Source organism: Stegodyphus dumicola, chromosome 3 (genome assembly GCF_044657685.1).
Source record: "Stegodyphus dumicola isolate Sdum_Otavi_A_Nest chromosome 3, ASM4465768v1".
NCBI classification, from domain to species: domain Eukaryota; kingdom Metazoa; phylum Arthropoda; class Arachnida; order Araneae; family Eresidae; genus Stegodyphus; species Stegodyphus dumicola.
In genome coordinates, this window is record NC_140770.1 from 46,266,541 (window position 1) to 46,286,098 (window position 19,558).

General features: G+C 32.7%; 1 protein-coding gene across 1 annotated transcript in view; it reads left to right on the forward strand.

The window, feature by feature from the left end:
- The window catches only part of LOC118189814 (uncharacterized), a 236,973-nt gene that overhangs the window by 118,298 nt on the left and 99,117 nt on the right, over positions 1-19,558 (forward strand). The window contains exons 9-15 of the mRNA XM_085812833.1: positions 5,201-5,278; positions 5,356-5,475; positions 6,552-6,605; positions 7,093-7,155; positions 7,925-8,023; positions 10,452-10,505; positions 10,609-10,705. Coding sequence (XP_085668959.1) covers positions 5,201-5,278; positions 5,356-5,475; positions 6,552-6,605; positions 7,093-7,155; positions 7,925-8,023; positions 10,452-10,505; positions 10,609-10,705 — 565 coding nt within the window. The remainder of the gene's footprint in view (positions 1-5,200; positions 5,279-5,355; positions 5,476-6,551; positions 6,606-7,092; positions 7,156-7,924; positions 8,024-10,451; positions 10,506-10,608; positions 10,706-19,558) is intronic.

Below are 19,558 nucleotides of genomic sequence, written 5' to 3' on the forward strand. Positions count from 1 at the left end.
TAATTGTGTGCTTGACTAAAATTATTTGATACTATTGGTTATTATTTAGACTAGGGGTAGAATAACATAATCTAATTGAGATACAAAGCTTTGATATTACTGAAAAAAATAATTGCTTTGCTTGATTTAATCAAGAACTGCATTCTACTAACATCTAATGGAGATAAATGTCAGTATAATGTAGACTTGCATATTTTGGTGCATTAGTAATTTTAACTAAAGTACACAAATGAAAGCATTCAGAGAATAGGAAAATAAAGTACTGTATCCACTGCTTATTAAACTTACTGGTTAGTAGAATCATCCACTTATTATGTTCAGTTTCTAGAAACCATCACAAATAAATACTAATCAATCGAAATGCCACCATTTATTGGACTTATCTCCACTGTTTGTAAAACTCAGATTTACTATAAAATTCTCCAGTACCAGAATATCCTATTTGTATCTATCAAAAAAAGCTCTTTGTGGTACCTTCACTTTTATTGTGGACCGTGGCTTCTTTATTGTTCAAGTATGTAATGCTTCAGTAATGAAAGTTTGACCAAAATGTGTCTATCCTATGATACATATAACCTGTAGAGCACTTTCTTCAGAGCTCTTTGTCAGCACTGAAACTCAGAAGGGCAGACTTTCTTTATCTTAGGGTTAAAAAAGCCTCTATAAGAATTGTAAGTGGTGCATGCTCCTTCTAGAATACCAACTGATAAGAGGTGGAAGTATAACTTTTGCATCCTATCATCTAAGGTTTCTATGTTCAGAATCTTCCCTTTGGATGTTATATTCACAAAGATTCCCCCCCCCCAAAAAAAAACAAAAGTTCAAGAAATGCTTTTCAGGATTACCGTACAATAAAGTCTTTGAATAGAAAGGAAGAGTAACTGTAGGTGGAAGAAAAATCAATGAAATCATTGGTCATACATTGCAATCTTGAAGCAAGAGCCTGATCATCATGTTGCTGATAACTGGATTAAAAATATTTTACTTGGGCTACTAAATGAATACTAGCCACACATTTATAACACAAATGAAACTGGATTATGCTACAGAACATTATCAAAGTATACATTACTGTATAAAATGGAAACAACAGCTGTGTAAAGTAAGTGAAACTAAATGCTGTGTTATTAGCATGCAGTGTGGACCCAACAATTGAGAAGATAATGGCTGGTTATCAACAAAAGCAGAAATCTCAATGTTTGAATGGAATCAAAAATTTACCTTTAAGTTACCATAGCAAGAAGATCTTATGGATGACAAATAGTATTTTTTATGTTTTTCTTTTGAAATGGGGCACTGATTGAAGAATGAAAGAGTAGTGTCACTAATTAGACAATTAAGCAGCACACTCACCTCTGAACTCATTCTGAAAAATACGAGAGTTGGAACTTTAATAGTGGCAACACAGCAGTAAAAACGCTACGCAACAAAACCAAAGAATATCGCGTATACCACACGTAAACTACATACCTTTCTTACCTCTCAGCAAAAAGACTCGTCCTGCCTACATAACGCGCATGCGGAGTAACGTGAAGAATGGATCCTTGTATTAGCTCGCGGTCTAAAGTAAGTGTTGTCAGGATGTTTTCAAAACAAGAACAACGATGTTGGATAAAAATTGAATGTGCCAGAGGTCGTACAGCACGACAGTGTCATCAAGGGCTTCAAGAGGCTTGCGGGAATCTGCATCGCCTTACAGAACCGTAGCAAGATGGGTGAAAGCATTCAATGAAGGATGCCAAAACATTGCAGACATGCTGCGGCCAGGTCGTCGAGTGTCAGCGATGCAGACGTGCAAGCTGTTGCCGCACTAATGAACAGTGATCACGGCCAAACGATTCGTCAGCTGGCCGGACAAACAGGATTAGCGCATACGACTGTGCTGCACATTCTGAAGGAACGCCTGTCCATGAGAAAAATTGCTTCACGATGGGTTCCACATCAATTGACGGAAATGCAGAAATGGCTACGATACAATGCTGCCCGAACCCACCTGGAGCGCTATGAGCGCGAAGGAGATGCTTTTTTACGCCGTATCATTATGCTGGATGAGACTTGGGCCCGATCCTACCAGCCAGAACTGAAACACCAATCAAACGAATGACGTCATCACGGGTCACCACGACAATCGAAATTTCGTCAGAACCCCAGCAATGTGAAAGTTATGGTGATTCTCGTGTACGACTGTGATGGTGTCTTCCTAACGCATACCGTTCCCCCACAGCAGACCGTCACTGTGCAGTATTACTGCTCATTTTTGGAGCACAATCTCTGACCAGCTTTGAGAAAAAAACGACGACACTTTCTGTAGAACGTTCCTCTCATTTTGCATGACAATGCTCGGCCGCATGCAGTGCAAGCTGTGACTGATTTGTTCAAGCGATGCGGCTGGGAAGTGCTTTACCGTCCACCATACTCCCCAGATCTAAGCCCTTGTGACTATGACTTAATTCCTAAGATGAAGGAACCACTTCGTGGCACTCGCTTCCAAACTGTTCCTGAGATTCTTACAGCAGTAGACCGGTCCATTCAAACTATCAACAAAACAGACGCTGCTACAGGTATTCTGTGACTTCCACATCGTTGGAAACGGGTTGTACACAATGCTGGCAACTATATTGAAGAACTGTAAAACATGGTGACATGAATCACTTTTGTATTCCTTGTAAATAAATAGTTGCCACTATTAAAGTTCCAACCCTCGTATTAGTGTCTCTTCCTAAAAGTATAACGTCTACTATTCAGCTTTTAGATCAGGATATTATAACAGCTTTCAAATATTATTACAGAAAAATATATAGAAAATGATAAACAGAAGCTTAGGAGGAGCTACTGTTTCAGACATCAGTGGAGGAAGTTATGAATGTTCATTTTTAGAATATGTGTCAGTTGATAACAGTATTTACAACACATATGAAAACTGTGATGTTAGAGAAGATGTTAAAAGAACTGCAGAAACTGGCAGTGAAAGGGATGCAGAAAAAAGTTATGGCATGCTAATGTCAATCGAATTTAGAAAAGCCCTCCAATTTTCAGAAAACTCTTGAACTGAAAGGTACTGATCAATAAAGCTACCAGCAGTTTTATGAAATTGAGAAAATCTACAACTGAAACGCAACAGCATTGATGAACAATATGAAACAAATACAGAGTTTGTAAAAGTAAAACAATTCATCAAGCACATAATTTTTAAAAAAATTAAAAATAAATTTCAAAATTGTATAAATGGTTTAATTTTTAGCCCAAAGGAGCATTACTCCAGAAATGCTATTAATCTCGAAATGGCATTTTGCATTGAATCACTATATCAGACACGTTTATTACTCTTGATTCTTTAAACAAAAATAGCATGCAGCTGGCACTTTGTGAAGAAGAGAAAGATGAGACAGAAGCTGGAGTCATCATTTAATTATTTACAAGGTAACCAAAATTCTCCTTGCTATTTTTGATATCCCATTTGATGAAGTTTTTGCTCACAGAAAGCAAATGAAGCATCTCATATATTAGAAAAGTGTTGGAGTGTTAATGCAGCTGCTCACTCTCCTCGGTTTGGGCATATTGAGCATACATGACAATGACAGCTCATCCAGTGTCAAAATGATATAGAGCTATCAAAGTAGCATATTCATGGTTGTTTCCTGTATGACTTTAAGGGGGGCTATCAGCAGCTGCATCAAGATGTTGAATGCATCAAGTATTTATGGAGGATATCACACCCAATAATGAAAAACCATACCACCAGAACATTGATTCCGGAAGTTTAAATTGGGAGAGCTGAGATTTATGATGAACCCTGCAGTGGGTAACCATAGGTGTTGAATGGCTTTGTTGTGAATGCAGCCATAGAAAATAACAGCAGTTATACATATGGTGAACTTGCTATTGGCTTCCAGGTTTCCAAGGGAACAGTCAGATTTCACCTGTATCTCTTAGGGAAGATGTGCAAGTTGAGCAAATGAGTATTCCACAAATTGTGATAGCCAACAAAGAACAGTGAATGACAGGCTTGTTCATCATTGCTGTCCCACTGCAATATACTCATACATATTTAGTTGAGTGCTATGTCCAGTATGACACTCCCTAGGATATTAGACACTGGCTCTCATTACATGACCTTGACCTTACACCTCAAAGCTACCTCTGCACCTATTTACGATTATGCCATGTATTTAGTGGACTAATTGCCAAGTGGTGCATTTATGAGCTATTACCCCCAGGCCACACCATCACTGCAGATTTTAGCATACTATATTACCTCTTCTTCCACTCTCTCTGGACAGCCACCTCCATGGAAAATCCTTTGACAGTGAGGCAGACCACTAACATTCACTCACAGACTTCTTTGAATCCAAGACTCCCCAAATTGGGTCATCATGATATTGCGTAGCTACTGGAACTTGGCAAATGATGCTAGATGCTGATGGACATTGTCAATACCTAACTTCTGAGTTTACTTCACTGAGCAGCATGTATTGTTTTTCTGTCTCTTTCTGGCAATTTTGAATGGCTTGATTTCTTTGTAAGCACATCATGTAAACCAGATGGGCTCAGGGTTTGGCTTTTCCCTTTTTAATATGGGCTAAGAGCATTTTGTATGATATTGTTTCATTGCCTGTGAACATTGGCAGTCACTTTTAATTCAGCAAATCATAGTACAACTAGCTTTTTCCTTTGATGAAGCAGAAAATGCTTAACATAAGTAATTCACCCAGGTTTAGTTTCTAGCCATTGAATGTAATGACTGCATGAAATTCTTATTTTGTGTGTGTTTAATGTTAGTATGAGCCTATTTACCTTAAAAATACTCCATGAAGTTTTCTCTTTCCCTTCATACTTTGCCTTTATCATCTAAGCCAATCCAGTCCTTTCATGAAGCCTTCATTGTCTAAGATACAATCAGATCACTGTACATTTGCAAGAGTTGCAACTTTCTAAGGTGAAAACATTTTTATAAGTTTTTTAATTTAGATGATAGCTGTTTTTTATATCATTAAGGGCAAATATTTTGTAGAAAATTGAAGTTGTATTTATTTGCACAAACATATCCATGTTTGTAATGTTTGAAAAGTAGGCTATATTATATATATAAGTAGGCTGACTATATTTCTTCACATATATTTAACTGAGTGTAAGGTAAGGAAATCTTTGCATCTCAGTCTAATCATGTGTGTGTAATACTTTTATGTTTGTTTCCTTTCAGGGTCTTATGGGTTTGCCAGGTGATAAAGGTTTAAAGGGCAGAGAAGGTGAAAGTGTAGAAGGTCAAAAGGGACAGAAAGTAAGATTATTTTATTTATCTAAATTACAAAATACCTTTTGTATTTGGCATTTTTTAGTTTTAATACTTTTCTTTAGGGAGAACCTGGATCTCCTGGTTCACCAGGACCACCAGGCCCTGATGTTGCTGGTAGTGATAAACCAGAAGATGAAATATTTAATTATCTGCAAGGTCATAAAGGAGCTGAAGGAGAAAAGGTACCAAATTATGGTATTATAAGTGTAATTAATTACCAAATAATCAAAATTTTGTGATAAAATAGTAATGATGAGCTATTATTTCTGTAGCATAGAACATTTGACAAATTCCCCCCCCCAAATTATACAGATTTCCCCAAATTATCAGCATATATTCTAAAAAGAGTGAATAAACTTTTCATATGTAATAACTGACTAATAAAAATTTCCTCCATTTGGGGGGAGGGAAGACGAAGACCCAGAAAGAAAGATGCAAAAATTAAAAACATAAATTTTAAATAAAGTTTTTTTCCTAAGCACAAATTACAGTGTTATTCTTTGTAGTATGTTTTTTATATGATATTGTTGCGTGCGTATGGGTTTGTTATGAAAGGAATGCACAAGTCCGATGAAAAATGAACAAAAGTTTATTATTATCACAACAAAATGCTTAAATTTTCTCAAATTATGATGCAGTATTACAATATCTCACAGTAGTTATCTTTTAACTACTCAAATGTCCAATAGAACATAATTCAAAACAGCTAAAGAAAGCTAATTCGCGAATTCGCTACAATCAACAACAGCAGTTTTCTAAACAACAACAAACTAAGCAACTACTACAAACTGAGATGTTTTCCTCCTTTTATAAGATTTTAAAATCACGCGCTAGAATTTTCCAGTACTTTCTCGAAATCAAAAAGAGATATTTATTTATTTAATGCATGCGCTCTTGTATTTTCAATTTTCCGGCTTAGCTTTCTTTTAATATTCGTCACGCGCTGCACTACGCGAGAAATAAAACCATTTAATTTATAATTGAACTAACATTAGCTTTTTAAATACCAAATTCGTAACAATATTGTTTATCCGAATCTGAAGAAATTTACTTTCCCACACCTGATTATTTTTAGTTCTGTCTAGATTATGAAAGATTAATTTTTGCTTGAGAGTTTAATAATATTTTGTGTTCATAATAAATTAAATAAATCCTTTCAAAACTAATAATTAGAATCACTTAACTCTCAGTTTTATTAATGATTATAAATGTATGTATAAATCACGCAGTGCATAGTTTTACTATTATTTATTTTCAGGGAGAGAAAGGTGAAAAAGGACCTCGTGGCTTTGATGGGAGGCAAGGATCTCCTGTTAGTTGCTTTTAATTTAAGTATTACTAAAGTCTAAATATTCACTGAGTAAAAATTAAAAATCTATATTACAGTACAATTTTTAAATCTAAATTATTGCATCTTTTGCTATTAATTTAATTATATGTGAAATTTAAGTGAAGCAACTTGCATTATGATGATCTATTTAACTCTGGGAGGTTATTCTGCCCTCAGAAAATATTGTTACTGTATAATTTCTATTACAGTGTTAAAGATAAAAATTTTCAAATTGCACAGGAAATAGTGCAATTAGTTTTTGAAATTTCATTCTGAATTTAATGTGGGGAAAAACAGTACAATTGATATGTTTACTTAAAAATGGAATTATTAGCTATTTTTTTAGTTTTAATATTACATTGCTTTTGATAGTTATATAATAGATAGTATTAAAAAATAAATATTTGAAAAATTAATTATATATAAATGGCTTTATATTTTGCATAAAACTGACTGTTATAATTTTTAGGGACAAAAAGGTTTTCCTGGACCGAAAGGAGAAAAAGGGGAACGTGGTGATAATGGTCCAATGGTAAATTTACTAATTCATTAATTAACTGAATTTTATTACATTTATTTGGAAGCAGAATATAAATAAATTATCAGAAACATGTATTTTAATTTTAAGATTGTAGTGATGGAATATTTAATTAAACTTCTAATCTGAAAGAGGCAGTATATATGTTAACTGTTATATGTATTTTGTTTATTAATATTCCTGTTACCTACTAAGTATTTTTAATAATATTGATATATAAGCTGCTGCAAAAATGTATAAATCTTATATGTACTAAATTATGTTTTTCTGCCCACCACTTTTCATGAAAATGAATGTCAGTACTCTGCCAACCTGTAATTTGATTATGATAACTAGTTTCACTGTTAAATGAAAGTTTACATATGATTGTTACAAAAAAAAGACTCATAAATTTCACTGTTTATTAATGCTTATGATAATCATATAGAATATTTTTACATTATTTAAAAATATCTAAAACATAAATTACATTTAAATTATTCATATATCTGTGAATAGGGAAAAATTATGTTTTTCTGCCCACCACTTTTCATGAGAATGAATGTTAGTACTCTGTCAACCTGTAATTTGATTATGATAACTAGTTTCACTGTTAAATGAAAGTTTTCGTATGATTGTTACAAAAAAAGACTCTATATGATTATCATAAGCATTAATTTCACTCTCTATTAATGCTTATGATAATCATATAGAATATTTTTACGTTATTTAAAAATATCAAAAACATAAATTGCATTAAAATTATTCATATATCTGTGAATAGGGAAAAAGAGGTAAAACTGGGTATCCTGGAGCTTCTGGCGAAAAAGGACAAAAGGGTGAACCTGGACATTTTGGACCTGATGGAAGAACAGGACCTAAGGTAAAATAGTTGTGTGCAAAATTTGTGGGGAAAGTATCTGATTTATTCCTGAATTGAGTTTTGATATAGCATTCAGTGTTTTTAAAATTACATACTTGTATACATAATAATGCTATTTGATACAAGTATTTCTTATATGTATATAATACTGGTTTCTCGATAGATAATAATTTTCTTTACTCACATTGTTTTTAAATTAACAATTTATCAAGCAAAATAATTTTAGATTTCTAGGAATTCTAGATGTAGAAATATAAGTTTTAAATATTTTGATTAAAAAATGAATTCCACTTGTAGTATATTTTCACACTTAGGTGTTAAATAATCACAGAATAAATAGACTAAGTTAATTTTTTCCAAGTTTTTTTTTTTTTTTTTTCCTTTTTAAGCAGGGGGGAATGAGCGTAATACTTATTTTGCAACAAAAATGGCATTTTTTTTTTAGTCTTCGTAGAACAAATTTTATAGCACAGACTTCAATTAATGCTTATTGTTTTTAATAGTTTAAGTAAAACATGTCTAGAGTCTACAAAGCTACAATAAAGGTAAAAGATAATCTGAATGATGAGAAATGAAAGCAATGAATTTTTGAAGTTCTAAAATATGTGATTCAGTACAATAGAAATTGAAAGTCTTTGTAGAGTAACCAATGAAAGTATAAGTACTGCTGTTATATTAAGAATATGTTTCAATTCAGGTCTACAGAACTAGTCTGGGTAATTAAATCACAATAATTCAGTAAATTGTTGTTGTTACAAACATTGACAACAATGATGAAAGTTTTCAGACTTTTTTTTAATATGTGTGTGTGTGTCTAGTATCCAGACTTCTTTAGTATTTGAAATGTATGCTGCGCCCCCCCCCAAAAAAAAAGGGGGGGACAGTTCTATATCTTTTGTTCTACTGGGCCGATTGACGAAATTCAAATTGCGTTTTTCATGTCTCGAAAGCATGACTTAGAATATATATTAGATTTATATATAGCATTATTCTAACATAGGTATTTTGACACTAAGTCGGACTTTTTCTGAAATAACATACACATTTTTTTCCGATTTTTCGATTCTACAACTCAAATTATGCCTAAATATTAAATTTTGTAAAATTTGGTGTGAAATTTACAGAGAAATTCAAGCGTTTACCTTGGTGCACTTTTTTCAATTTATGCCAAGAATAATTTACTTGGCAAATTTCTTAATATATAACAACCTAATTTTTCTTTCCTTTTTTGCATTGCAGACGAGTGGGAAAAAAGCCATTGTTCTTACTTTCAAATAATTTTAACAAAATGCGTAAATCACAGTTGATGTTATTATCGCTCAAAAAAAAAAAAAAAAAAGATGGCAAATTTTAAAACGTGCCAATGTAATTTCATGTATATCTTAGAAAATTTTGAATAAAAGAATAATTTTTTGCAGGTGTGCCTAGAAATACATTTACCTTAACAGGATGTTAAAATTTTATGTTAAATTTTATACTTTAATTATATTAAATATTTTAAAAACTACCTGTGTAATTTTTACAAAACTTGGCAGTTTGGTATGCTTTGAGTCGTAGAATCGAAATATAGAAAAAAATTGGCATTTCATCTCAGAAAAGGTCTGATTTTGTGTCAAAATACATATGTTAGAATAATGCTAAATATAAGTCAAATATATATAAGTCGCGCTTTTGAGACATGAAAAATGCAAATTGAAATTCGGCAATTGGCCCAGTAGAATGGGAGATATAGAACTGCCCAACCTTTTTATGTGTGTGCAGTATACATTTAAATTTTAAAAATTCCAAATATGATTGAAATAAATTGAGTACATTGGAATACTTACTTTTAAATTGTTACTAAAATATGAAAGGTAGGTAGAGCTATTATATGAGAATCATGTTCGTGTAAAATATTTATTTGAGACTTCTGCTGTTATTGCATTATCAAGCTTTTATAGAAATTAATAACTCTGATATTTGTAAAACATAATAGTATTAATTAATTTTATCTGATACTTATATAACTTAATATACTATATTTATGTATGGTTGTTATTCATGCATGCAATAATCAAATTGTGCATGCAAATTTTGCATTCAGTTCACACCTTAACCAAGCTGAGTTCTATGAAATGTTTTTATTCTACTCTTTGGAAAATTGTAAGCCTTTGAATATAAGAAGTTGTAAGTCTTGTTTCAGAGAGTATGATTTCCTGTTCTGAAATTATTGCATTATAAACCATACGTATACTTATTATGTTTGTCAATAATCTTTCATCTCATCCCATATTAAAAGAAAAACACACCCACACATATGTAAGAAGTTTATGTGAAATTTTGTTAGAATCATCTATGTATTTTTTATTTCAAGTTCAAATATATGTGGCTTAAGATATATGAATCTGTGCTCAATATTAATACCATTTTTTCTATCTTTAAATTTCAGGGTTTGAGAGGAGAACCTGGCAGACCTGGTTTTCCTGGTTCTCAAGGTCCACCTGTGAGTTATGCTTTTTTCTGTTTTTAAAATTAAACTTCATAAATTTATATTCTATAATTAAACTAATGCTTATTTTGCTCTAATCTCATTAGTATATTTTCAGGGACCTCCTGGTATTATGATCGAAACTGGAGAGGTTATACCAGGACCTAGAGGACCTCAAGGAACTCCTGGTGACAGAGGATTGCCAGGCATTCCAGGTACATTTTATGCAAATTTATTATTCTTAATTCATTTCCAAATATAACTCCCAGTTTCTGCTTTCTGTAAAATATGATTGTGTGTAATAAATAGAATGACAAGGCCTTATGTTCTCTTTTTGGTAGATGAAGTATCCACAGACATGACCTCTTGAAATGCAAATAAAATTATCCATTTTGTTTTTTACAAAATCCTAACTTTTCTGTTTGGATTAATTGGCTTGTGGTATTTACTTATATGAGAATCACTGAATTCTCAATTGGCAAAGAAATTTTTCATATAAGCACTTGATTACAGTCTGCACTGTGGAGTAATTTGATGATGAAGTAGTTTGCTTTTAAGTTAAATTCAATTGGCTGTTTTATACTCTTCAATATGTTTTATTCATTTTTCTGTGAAAGTTATAATTGCAACAAATTTACTGAGAAAGTCATATTTTATATTAATTGTTAATTTTAATTTTGCATTCTATTCTATGCCAGAATAGATCTAAATGTTACTAAATTAATGAAAGTGAAAATATGCATGGTTCATATGGTGCTTAAAAGTACTTAAAATTCCTTGGGATTTGTGGTTCTTAAAAATCCTTAAGTTTGGCTAAATTTGGCAAAAGATTAATTTTACTGTTATTGGCTAAAATTGGCCAAAAGTATGTTTTTTACAACTTTTTTACAATTGAGTGTTAATTAATGTTTTTGAGAAATATTTTTGGTGATCCATTGACAAATATGAATTTGATGGCTTATCATTTGAAATATTTTGTATAAACAATGCAATGTCTGAATTTTTTGGCATGAGACCCTGTCTCCATTGAAACAGTAGCATTTTGAAATAATTTCTTTTTCGAGAATGAAGTGTTTATAAAATATTTCATCAAAAAAACTTTTCTTTTTTTTTTTTAGATTTTATTTCTTTTATTATGCAATGCTAAGTTTGGTGACTTATCAACATTTTGACAATTTCAAGATCAATTTGCATATGAAATTCTTAATCTGAAGATTTGCAATTTTTTATACAAATATAATAAAATTGCTAATTCAGTAGTCAAACAACAAAAATCAGCGTTATATTCACAAAATTTTCACAGTTTTCACTAGTTTCGATGGTTTTACCGAACCATCATCTTCAGTTGCAAAACCGCAAATGAACAAGATAGGAAATAATGATTAGATAAGAAAGCCTGGACAAGAATAAGCAAGTGGCGCCATCTGTTGGCGAAACCAGAACTAAAACATAATTTTTCTAAAAGCCGAAGGCAAATTTGGATTGGAATTAGGATCGTTAACTAGAACAGAAAGATTTTCATGAATGTGAAATGCCTCTAGAAAATCCAGTTCTCCAATGGAAGATGTTTTTTGAATAATTTTGGCAGCAGAAAAATTGAAAGTGTGATTTTCGGACCAACAATGTTGAACAACAGAAGACTTCTGTGTTTCCTTTTTTCTAACATATGCCTCATGTTCTTTGACGCGAAATTTTAAGGCTCTCTTAGTTTGACCAATGTAAATTAAACCACACTGGCAAGGAATCCTATAAATACCCCAGGAATTCATATCCGGAATGGGGTCCTTGAGTATAGAAGTTGGAATTTTATTGATGGGAGAATAAACAACCCGAAAGTTAAATTTCTGCAAAATATGTGCAACTTTATAGCTAATTGATGGAAAGAAGGGAATGACAACAGAATTTTTATAATCTCCTAAAATAAGAGTGTGGCTTTTAGTGTGTTGAGATGACAATTTTTTAACTGCTTGATTAATAATGTTGGGTGAAAAGCCCCTGTCAATAGCTATTGCTTTTAAATAATTTAGTTCTTCATCAAGGGCTAGTTTGGAGGAGCAAACTTGAAGAGCACGGAAAACATAGGAATAAAATGAAGCTAACTTTTGTTTAGTCGGATGACATGATTTAAAGTGTGGTGGAAGGCAAACCGATGAAGGTTTACGGTAAACTGTAGTACTGAAGTTGGATGTGTTACGTGTGACCAGAATATCGAGAAACGGAAGAGAATTGCAAGTCTCAAGTTCAAAAGTGAACTGAATAGCAGGATCAATAGAATTCATTGTTGAAAGAACTTTATTTAAATCATCTTTATTACCTTCAAACAGGGTAAAAGTATCGTCTACGTAGCGGAACCATGCCGGGAAGTTTAAAGTTTCAAACAATTTTGATTCATAATAATGCATGTAGATATCAGCCAGGATGGGACTGAGGGGGCTTCCCATGGCTAATCCCTCAGTTTGCTTGTAATATTTATTTTGGAAAACAAAATGTGTTTGTTTCAAACAGAGTTGAGTGAGAGAAATTAGCTCATCAATTTCGATGCAAGAGAAATGAAATTCGTGAAGTCTGGTTTCTAGATATCTTAATGCCCCCTCCACTGGGACATTGGTGAATAATGATTTTACATCAAAAGAAACCATGAGTAAATTACTAGGAGAAATGTTTTTAACCTTTTTTACAAACTCTATTGAATTTTTTATGGTGTAAATGTTCTTGTCTAATAGAGTGGAAAATCTAGAAACTAAATATTTAGCTAATGGATACGAGGCAGTACCTAAATTTGATACAATAGGGCGGAAAGGAATACCACTTTTATGAATTTTGGGAAGAGCATATAATCTGGCACAATTCGCAACAGATGGGATAAGCGAATGTTTTAAGTTGCTTGAAATGATTTGCGAAGATTTGATCGCAGTTTTTATTTTGGATAAGTCCGAAGGTGAAGGATCTTTAGGGATCGGATTATATGGTCCTTCGTTTAAGAGTTTAGTGACACCATCGATGTAAGTGTTCTTATCCATGACGACTATCTGGCCACCTTTGTCGGCCTTTGAAATGATAATATCCGGGTTAGAATGAATTTCGCGCATTGTAGCTCTTTCTCTCGCAGTTAGATGTGGTTTCAAAGGTTTAGTATTGAATTTCACATTATAAGCGATAAGATGCCTAATCATTTCTTTCTGTGAATCTGAAACTTTACTGAACTTGAAAGCTTTTTCGATAGGAGCCAAAATCTTTGGAATCGAGGGTTTACAGGTTTGTGAGAAGTTAAAATTATATTTTAGAATTCTCTCTTGTTCTTCTGAAAGACTAACATTAGAAATATTAACTACTGGCTTGATGTTTACAATGGGAAGATTTTTTGAGCTACTTGAACTGGAAGATTGTAAAAGAAGTTTTTCGAATTTAACTGCAAGGGTGTTTTTATGACGGATAACTGCATTCTCCGTTCTAGACCAAGACTTTTGTTCAAGGGCAGTGAATTTTGGATAGGATTTAGCGAGTTCCAGATGAAGCTTATAGAATTCATATTCAATTTTGGACAGTTGTTGACGTGTATCCCTTATCACGGACCGAAGTAAGGCAAGCTTGCAATTTAACAGAATTCTTTAAACGCGACTCGAAGGTTTTTGATTAGATTTGATTTGAATAAAATTGGGGATCAATTTTTTACATTTACATTTAAGTAAAAATTCAAGATGATTCAGGAATTTTTGCCGTTTCAGGCGTAATTTAGTGAAACGATTAACGGATGAAGGCATGATAAACAATGCAGAAAATCAAACTAAATTAACTGAGCATAAACTAATAGCATAAACATAATTAAATTAACTTAAATAATAAAGTACACACAATACAGCACAAAAATCCCTCACTGAAATGAATAGAAAACAAAACGTTTGTAAGAAAAATGCATGAAGTCGTCAGACAAGCAAAGCACAATATCCAAATGTACAAAACATAAACATAACTTGAAAGTTGCAAAAATGTACTCACCGAAACTCCTACAATCACAAAATGGCGGCCACACCACGTGCAAAAAAGAAAGCAAAATGTAAGCCTGTTTGGGGCTTCTATAATTAAGACACAATAACACGCCGAATAAATACTAATTCAGAAGTCAAACAACAAAAATCAGCGTTATATTCACAAAATTTTCACAGGACTAGTTTCGATGGTTTTACCGAACCATCATCTTCAGCTGCAAAACCGCGAATGAACAAGATAGGAAATAATGATTAGATAAGATAAGAAAGCCTGGACAAGAATAAGCAAGTGGCGCCATCTGTTGGCAAAACCAGAACTAAAACATAATTTCTCTAAAAGCCGAAGGCAAATTTGGATTGGAATTAGGATCGTTAACTCGAACAGAAAGATTTTTATGAATGTGAAATGCCTCTAGAAAATCCAGTTCTCCAATGGAAGATGTTTTTTGAATAATTTTGGCAGCAGAAAAATTGAAAGTGTGATTTTCGGACCAACAATGTTGAGCAACAGGACTTCTGTGTTTCCTTTTTTCTAACATATGCCTCATGTTCTTTGACGCGAAATTTTAAGGCTCTCTTAGTTTGACCAATGTAAATTAAACCACACTGGCAAGGAATCCTATAAATACCCCAGGAATTCATATCCGGAATGGGGTCCTTGAGTATAGAAGTTGGAATTTTATTGATGGGAGAATAAACAACCCGAAAGTTAAATTTCTGCAAAATATGTGCAACTTTATAGCTAATTGATGGAAAGAAGGGAATGACAACAGAATTTTTATAATCTCCTAAAATAAGAGTGTGGCTTTTAGTGTGTTGAGATGACAATTTTTTAACTGCTTGATTAATAATGTTGGGTGAAAAGCCCCTGTCAATAGCTATTGCTTTTAAATAATTTAGTTCTTCATCAAGGGCTAGTTTGGAGGAGCAAACTTGAAGAGCACGGAAAACATAGGAATAAAATGAAGCTAACTTTTGTTTAGTCGGATGACATGATTTAAAGTGTGGTGGAAGGCAAACCGATGAAGGTTTACGGTAAACTGTAGTACTGAAGTTGGATGTGTTACGTGTGACCAGAATATCGAGAAACGGAAGAGAATTGCAAGTCTCAAGTTCAAAAGTGAACTGAATAGCAGGATCAATAGAATTCATTGTTGAAAGAACTTTATTTAAATCATCTTTATTACCTTCAAACAGGGTAAAAGTATCGTCTACGTAGCGGAACCATGCCGGGAAGTTTAAAGTTTCAAACAATTTTGATTCATAATAATGCATGTAGATATCAGCCAGGATGGGACTGAGGGGGCTTCCCATGGCTAATCCCTCAGTTTGCTTGTAATATTTATTTTGGAAAACAAAATGTGTTTGTTTCAAACAGAGTTGAGTGAGAGAAATTAGCTCATCAATTTCGATGCAAGAGAAATGAAATTTGCGAAGTCTGGTTTCTAGACATCTTAATGCACCCTCCACTGGGACATTGGTGAATAATGATTTTACATCAAAAGAAACCATGAGTAAATTACTAGGAGAAATGTTTTTAACTTTTTTTACAAACTCTATTGAATTTTTTATGGTGTAAATGTTATTGTCTAATAGAGTGGAAAATCTAGAAACTAAATATTTAGCTAAAGGATACGAGGCAGTACCTAAATTTGATACAATAGGGCGGAAAGGAATACCACTTTTATGAATTTTGGGAAGAGCATATAATCTGGCACAATTCGCAACAGATGGGATAAGCGAATGTTTTAAGTTGCTTGAAATGATTTGCGAAGATTTGATCGCAGTTTTTATTTTGGATAAGTCTGAAGGTGAAGGATCTTTAGGGATCGGATTATATGGTCCTTCGTTGTAAATGTAAAAAATTGATCCCCAATTTTATTCAAATCAAATCTAATCAAAAACCTTCGAGTCGCGTTTAAAGAATTCTGTTAAATTGCAAGCTTGCCTTACTTCGGTCCGTGATAAGGGATACACGTCAACAACTGTCCAAAATTGAATATGAACTCTATAAGCTTCATCTGGAACTCGCTAAATCCTATCCAAAATTCACTGCCCTTGAACAAAAGTCTTGGTCTAGAACGGAGAATGCAGTTATCCGTCATAAAAACACCCTTGCAGTTAAATTCGAAAAACTTCTTTTACAATCTTCCAGTTCAAGTAGCTCAAAAAATCTTCCCATTGTAAACATCAAGCCAGTAGTTAATATTTCTAATGTTAGTCTTTCAGAAGAACAAGAGAGAAAATTATATTTTCTAAAATATAATTTTAACTTCTCACAAACCTGTAAACCCTCGATTCCAAAGATTTTGGCTCCTATCGAAAAAGCTTTCAAGTTCAGTAAAGTTTCAGATTCACAGAAAGAAATGATTAGGCATCTTATCGCTTATAGTGTGAAATTCAATACTAAACCTTTGAAACCAAATCTAACTGCGAGAGAAAGAGCTACAATGCGCGAAATTCATTCTAACCCGGATATTATCATTTCAAAGGCCGACAAAGGTGGCCAGATAGTCGTCATGGATAAGAACACTTACATCAATGGTGTCACTAAACTCTTAAACGAAGGACCATATAATCCGATCCCTAAAGATCCTTCACCTTCGGACTTATCCAAAATAAAAACTGCGATTAAATCTTCGCAAATCATTTCAAGCAACTTAAAACATTCGCTTATCCCATCTGTTGCGAATTGTGCCAGATTATATGCTCTTCCCAAAATTCATAAAAGTGGTATTCCTTTCCGCCCTATTGTATCAAATTTAGGTACTGCCTCGTATCCATTAGCTAAATATTTAGTTTCTAGATTTTCCACTCTATTAGACAATAACATTTACACCATAAAAAATTCAATAGAGTTTGTAAAAAAAGTTAAAAACATTTCTCCTAGTAATTTACTCATGGTTTCTTTTGATGTAAAATCATTATTCACCAATGTCCCAGTGGAGGGTGCATTAAGATGTCTAGAAACCAGACTTCGCAAATTTCATTTCTCTTGCATCGAAATTGATGAGCTAATTTCTCTCACTCAACTCTGTTTGAAACAAACACATTTTGTTTTCCAAAATAAATATTACAAGCAAACTGAGGGATTAGCCATGGGAAGCCCCCTCAGTCCCATCCTGGCTGATATCTACATGCATTATTATGAATCAAAATTGTTTGAAACTTTAAACTTCCCGGCATGGTTCCGCTACGTAGACGATACTTTTACCCTGTTTGAAGGTAATAAAGATGATTTAAATAAAGTTCTTTCAACAATGAATTCTATTGATCCTGCTATTCAGTTCACTTTTGAACTTGAGACTTGCAATTCTCTTCCGTTTCTCGATATTCTGGTCACACGTAACACATCCAACTTCAGTACTACAGTTTACCGTAAACCTTCATCGGTTTGCCTTCCACCACACTTTAAATCATGTCATCCGACTAAACAAAAGTTAGCTTCATTTTATTCCTATGTTTTCCGTGCTCTTCAAGTTTGCTCCTCCAAACTAGCCCTTGATGAAGAACTAAATTATTTAAAAGCAATAGCTATTGACAGGGGCTTTTCACCCAACATTATTAATCAAGCAGTTAAAAAATTGTCATCTCAACACACTAAAAGCCACACTCTTATTTTAGGAGATTATAAAAATTCTGTTGTCATTCCCTTCTTTCCATCAATTAGCTATAAAGTTGCACATATTTTGCAGAAATTTAACTTTTGGGTTGTTTATTCTCCCATCAATAAAATTCCAACTTCTATACTCAAGGACCCCATTCCGGATATGAATTCCTGGGGTATTTATAGGATTCCTTGCCAGTGTGGTTTAATTTACATTGGTCAAACTAAGAGAGCCTTAAAATTTCGCGTCAAAGAACATGAGGCATATGTTAGAAAAAAGGAAACACAGAAGTCCTGTTGCTCAACATTGTTGGTCCGAAAATCACACTTTCAATTTTTCTGCTGCCAAAATTATTCAAAAAACATCTTCCATTGGAGAACTGGATTTTCTAGAGGCATTTCACATTCATAAAAATCTTTCTGTTCTAGTTAACGATCCTAATTCCAATCCAAATTTGCCTTCGGCTTTTAGAGAAAGTATGTTTTAGTTCTGGTTTTGCCAACAGATGGTGCCACTTGCTTATTCTTGTCCAGGCTTTCTTATCTTATCTAATCATTATTTCCTATCTTGTTCATTCGCGGTTTTGCAGGTGAAGATGATGGTTCGGTAAAACCATCGAAACTAGTCCTGTGAAAATTTTGTGAATATAACGCTGATTTTTGTTGTTTGACTTCTGAATTAGTATTTATTCGGCGTGTTATTGTGTCTTAATAATAAAATTGATAAATATCATTAAAATAATGATAATCTATTAAAATTGTAACTGAAAAATATTAAAATAAAATTCTTTTTTCCCCTTGTTAGATTTTAAAATCTAATATTATTTTCTAATTTGTTGTTTAAAAGTATTTTGGTTCTGAAGAATAAATGTGACTATAAATGCTATAAAAACACAGTTTTCGAAGCACTTCTTAGCGAAAGAAAAAAAAAACTAATTATTTAAAAATTAATTTCATCTATCTTTTTATATATTTTTTCATAAGCATTTTTTCCCATATAGTTGTTTCAGAATATTCAAATGTGCATCAGTTTTCTCTAAAAAATTTACTTTACACTTTTCTTTCCTGAGTTTTTTATTAAAAAAATCTTCTGTCTTTTTGCTTTTACAGAGAGGGATCATTTTTAGATCTGACACCTCAGAAGGTTTAGAAGGACATCATCTAATTTTAGAACATTTCTGTAAATGAAGAGAAATGATAATGACTCTGTAGTCAAAAACAACATTATGAACTTAGAAATATTTATCAGCTACTGTATTATTTTTGAAGTTTTCTGTACTTGGAAATTCACTTAATAATACAATGAACTGATCAGAGCTTTTTTTATAAAACTAACTTTTGATATATGTAAAGATTATTAAAATTTCCTAAAAGTAGGCATTTCACATGAGTTAATTTTACATTATTTTATTGATGTTCAAATATAGATACGTTTAGTAGACTACACTAGAACAAACTGATTTATTGACATGCAA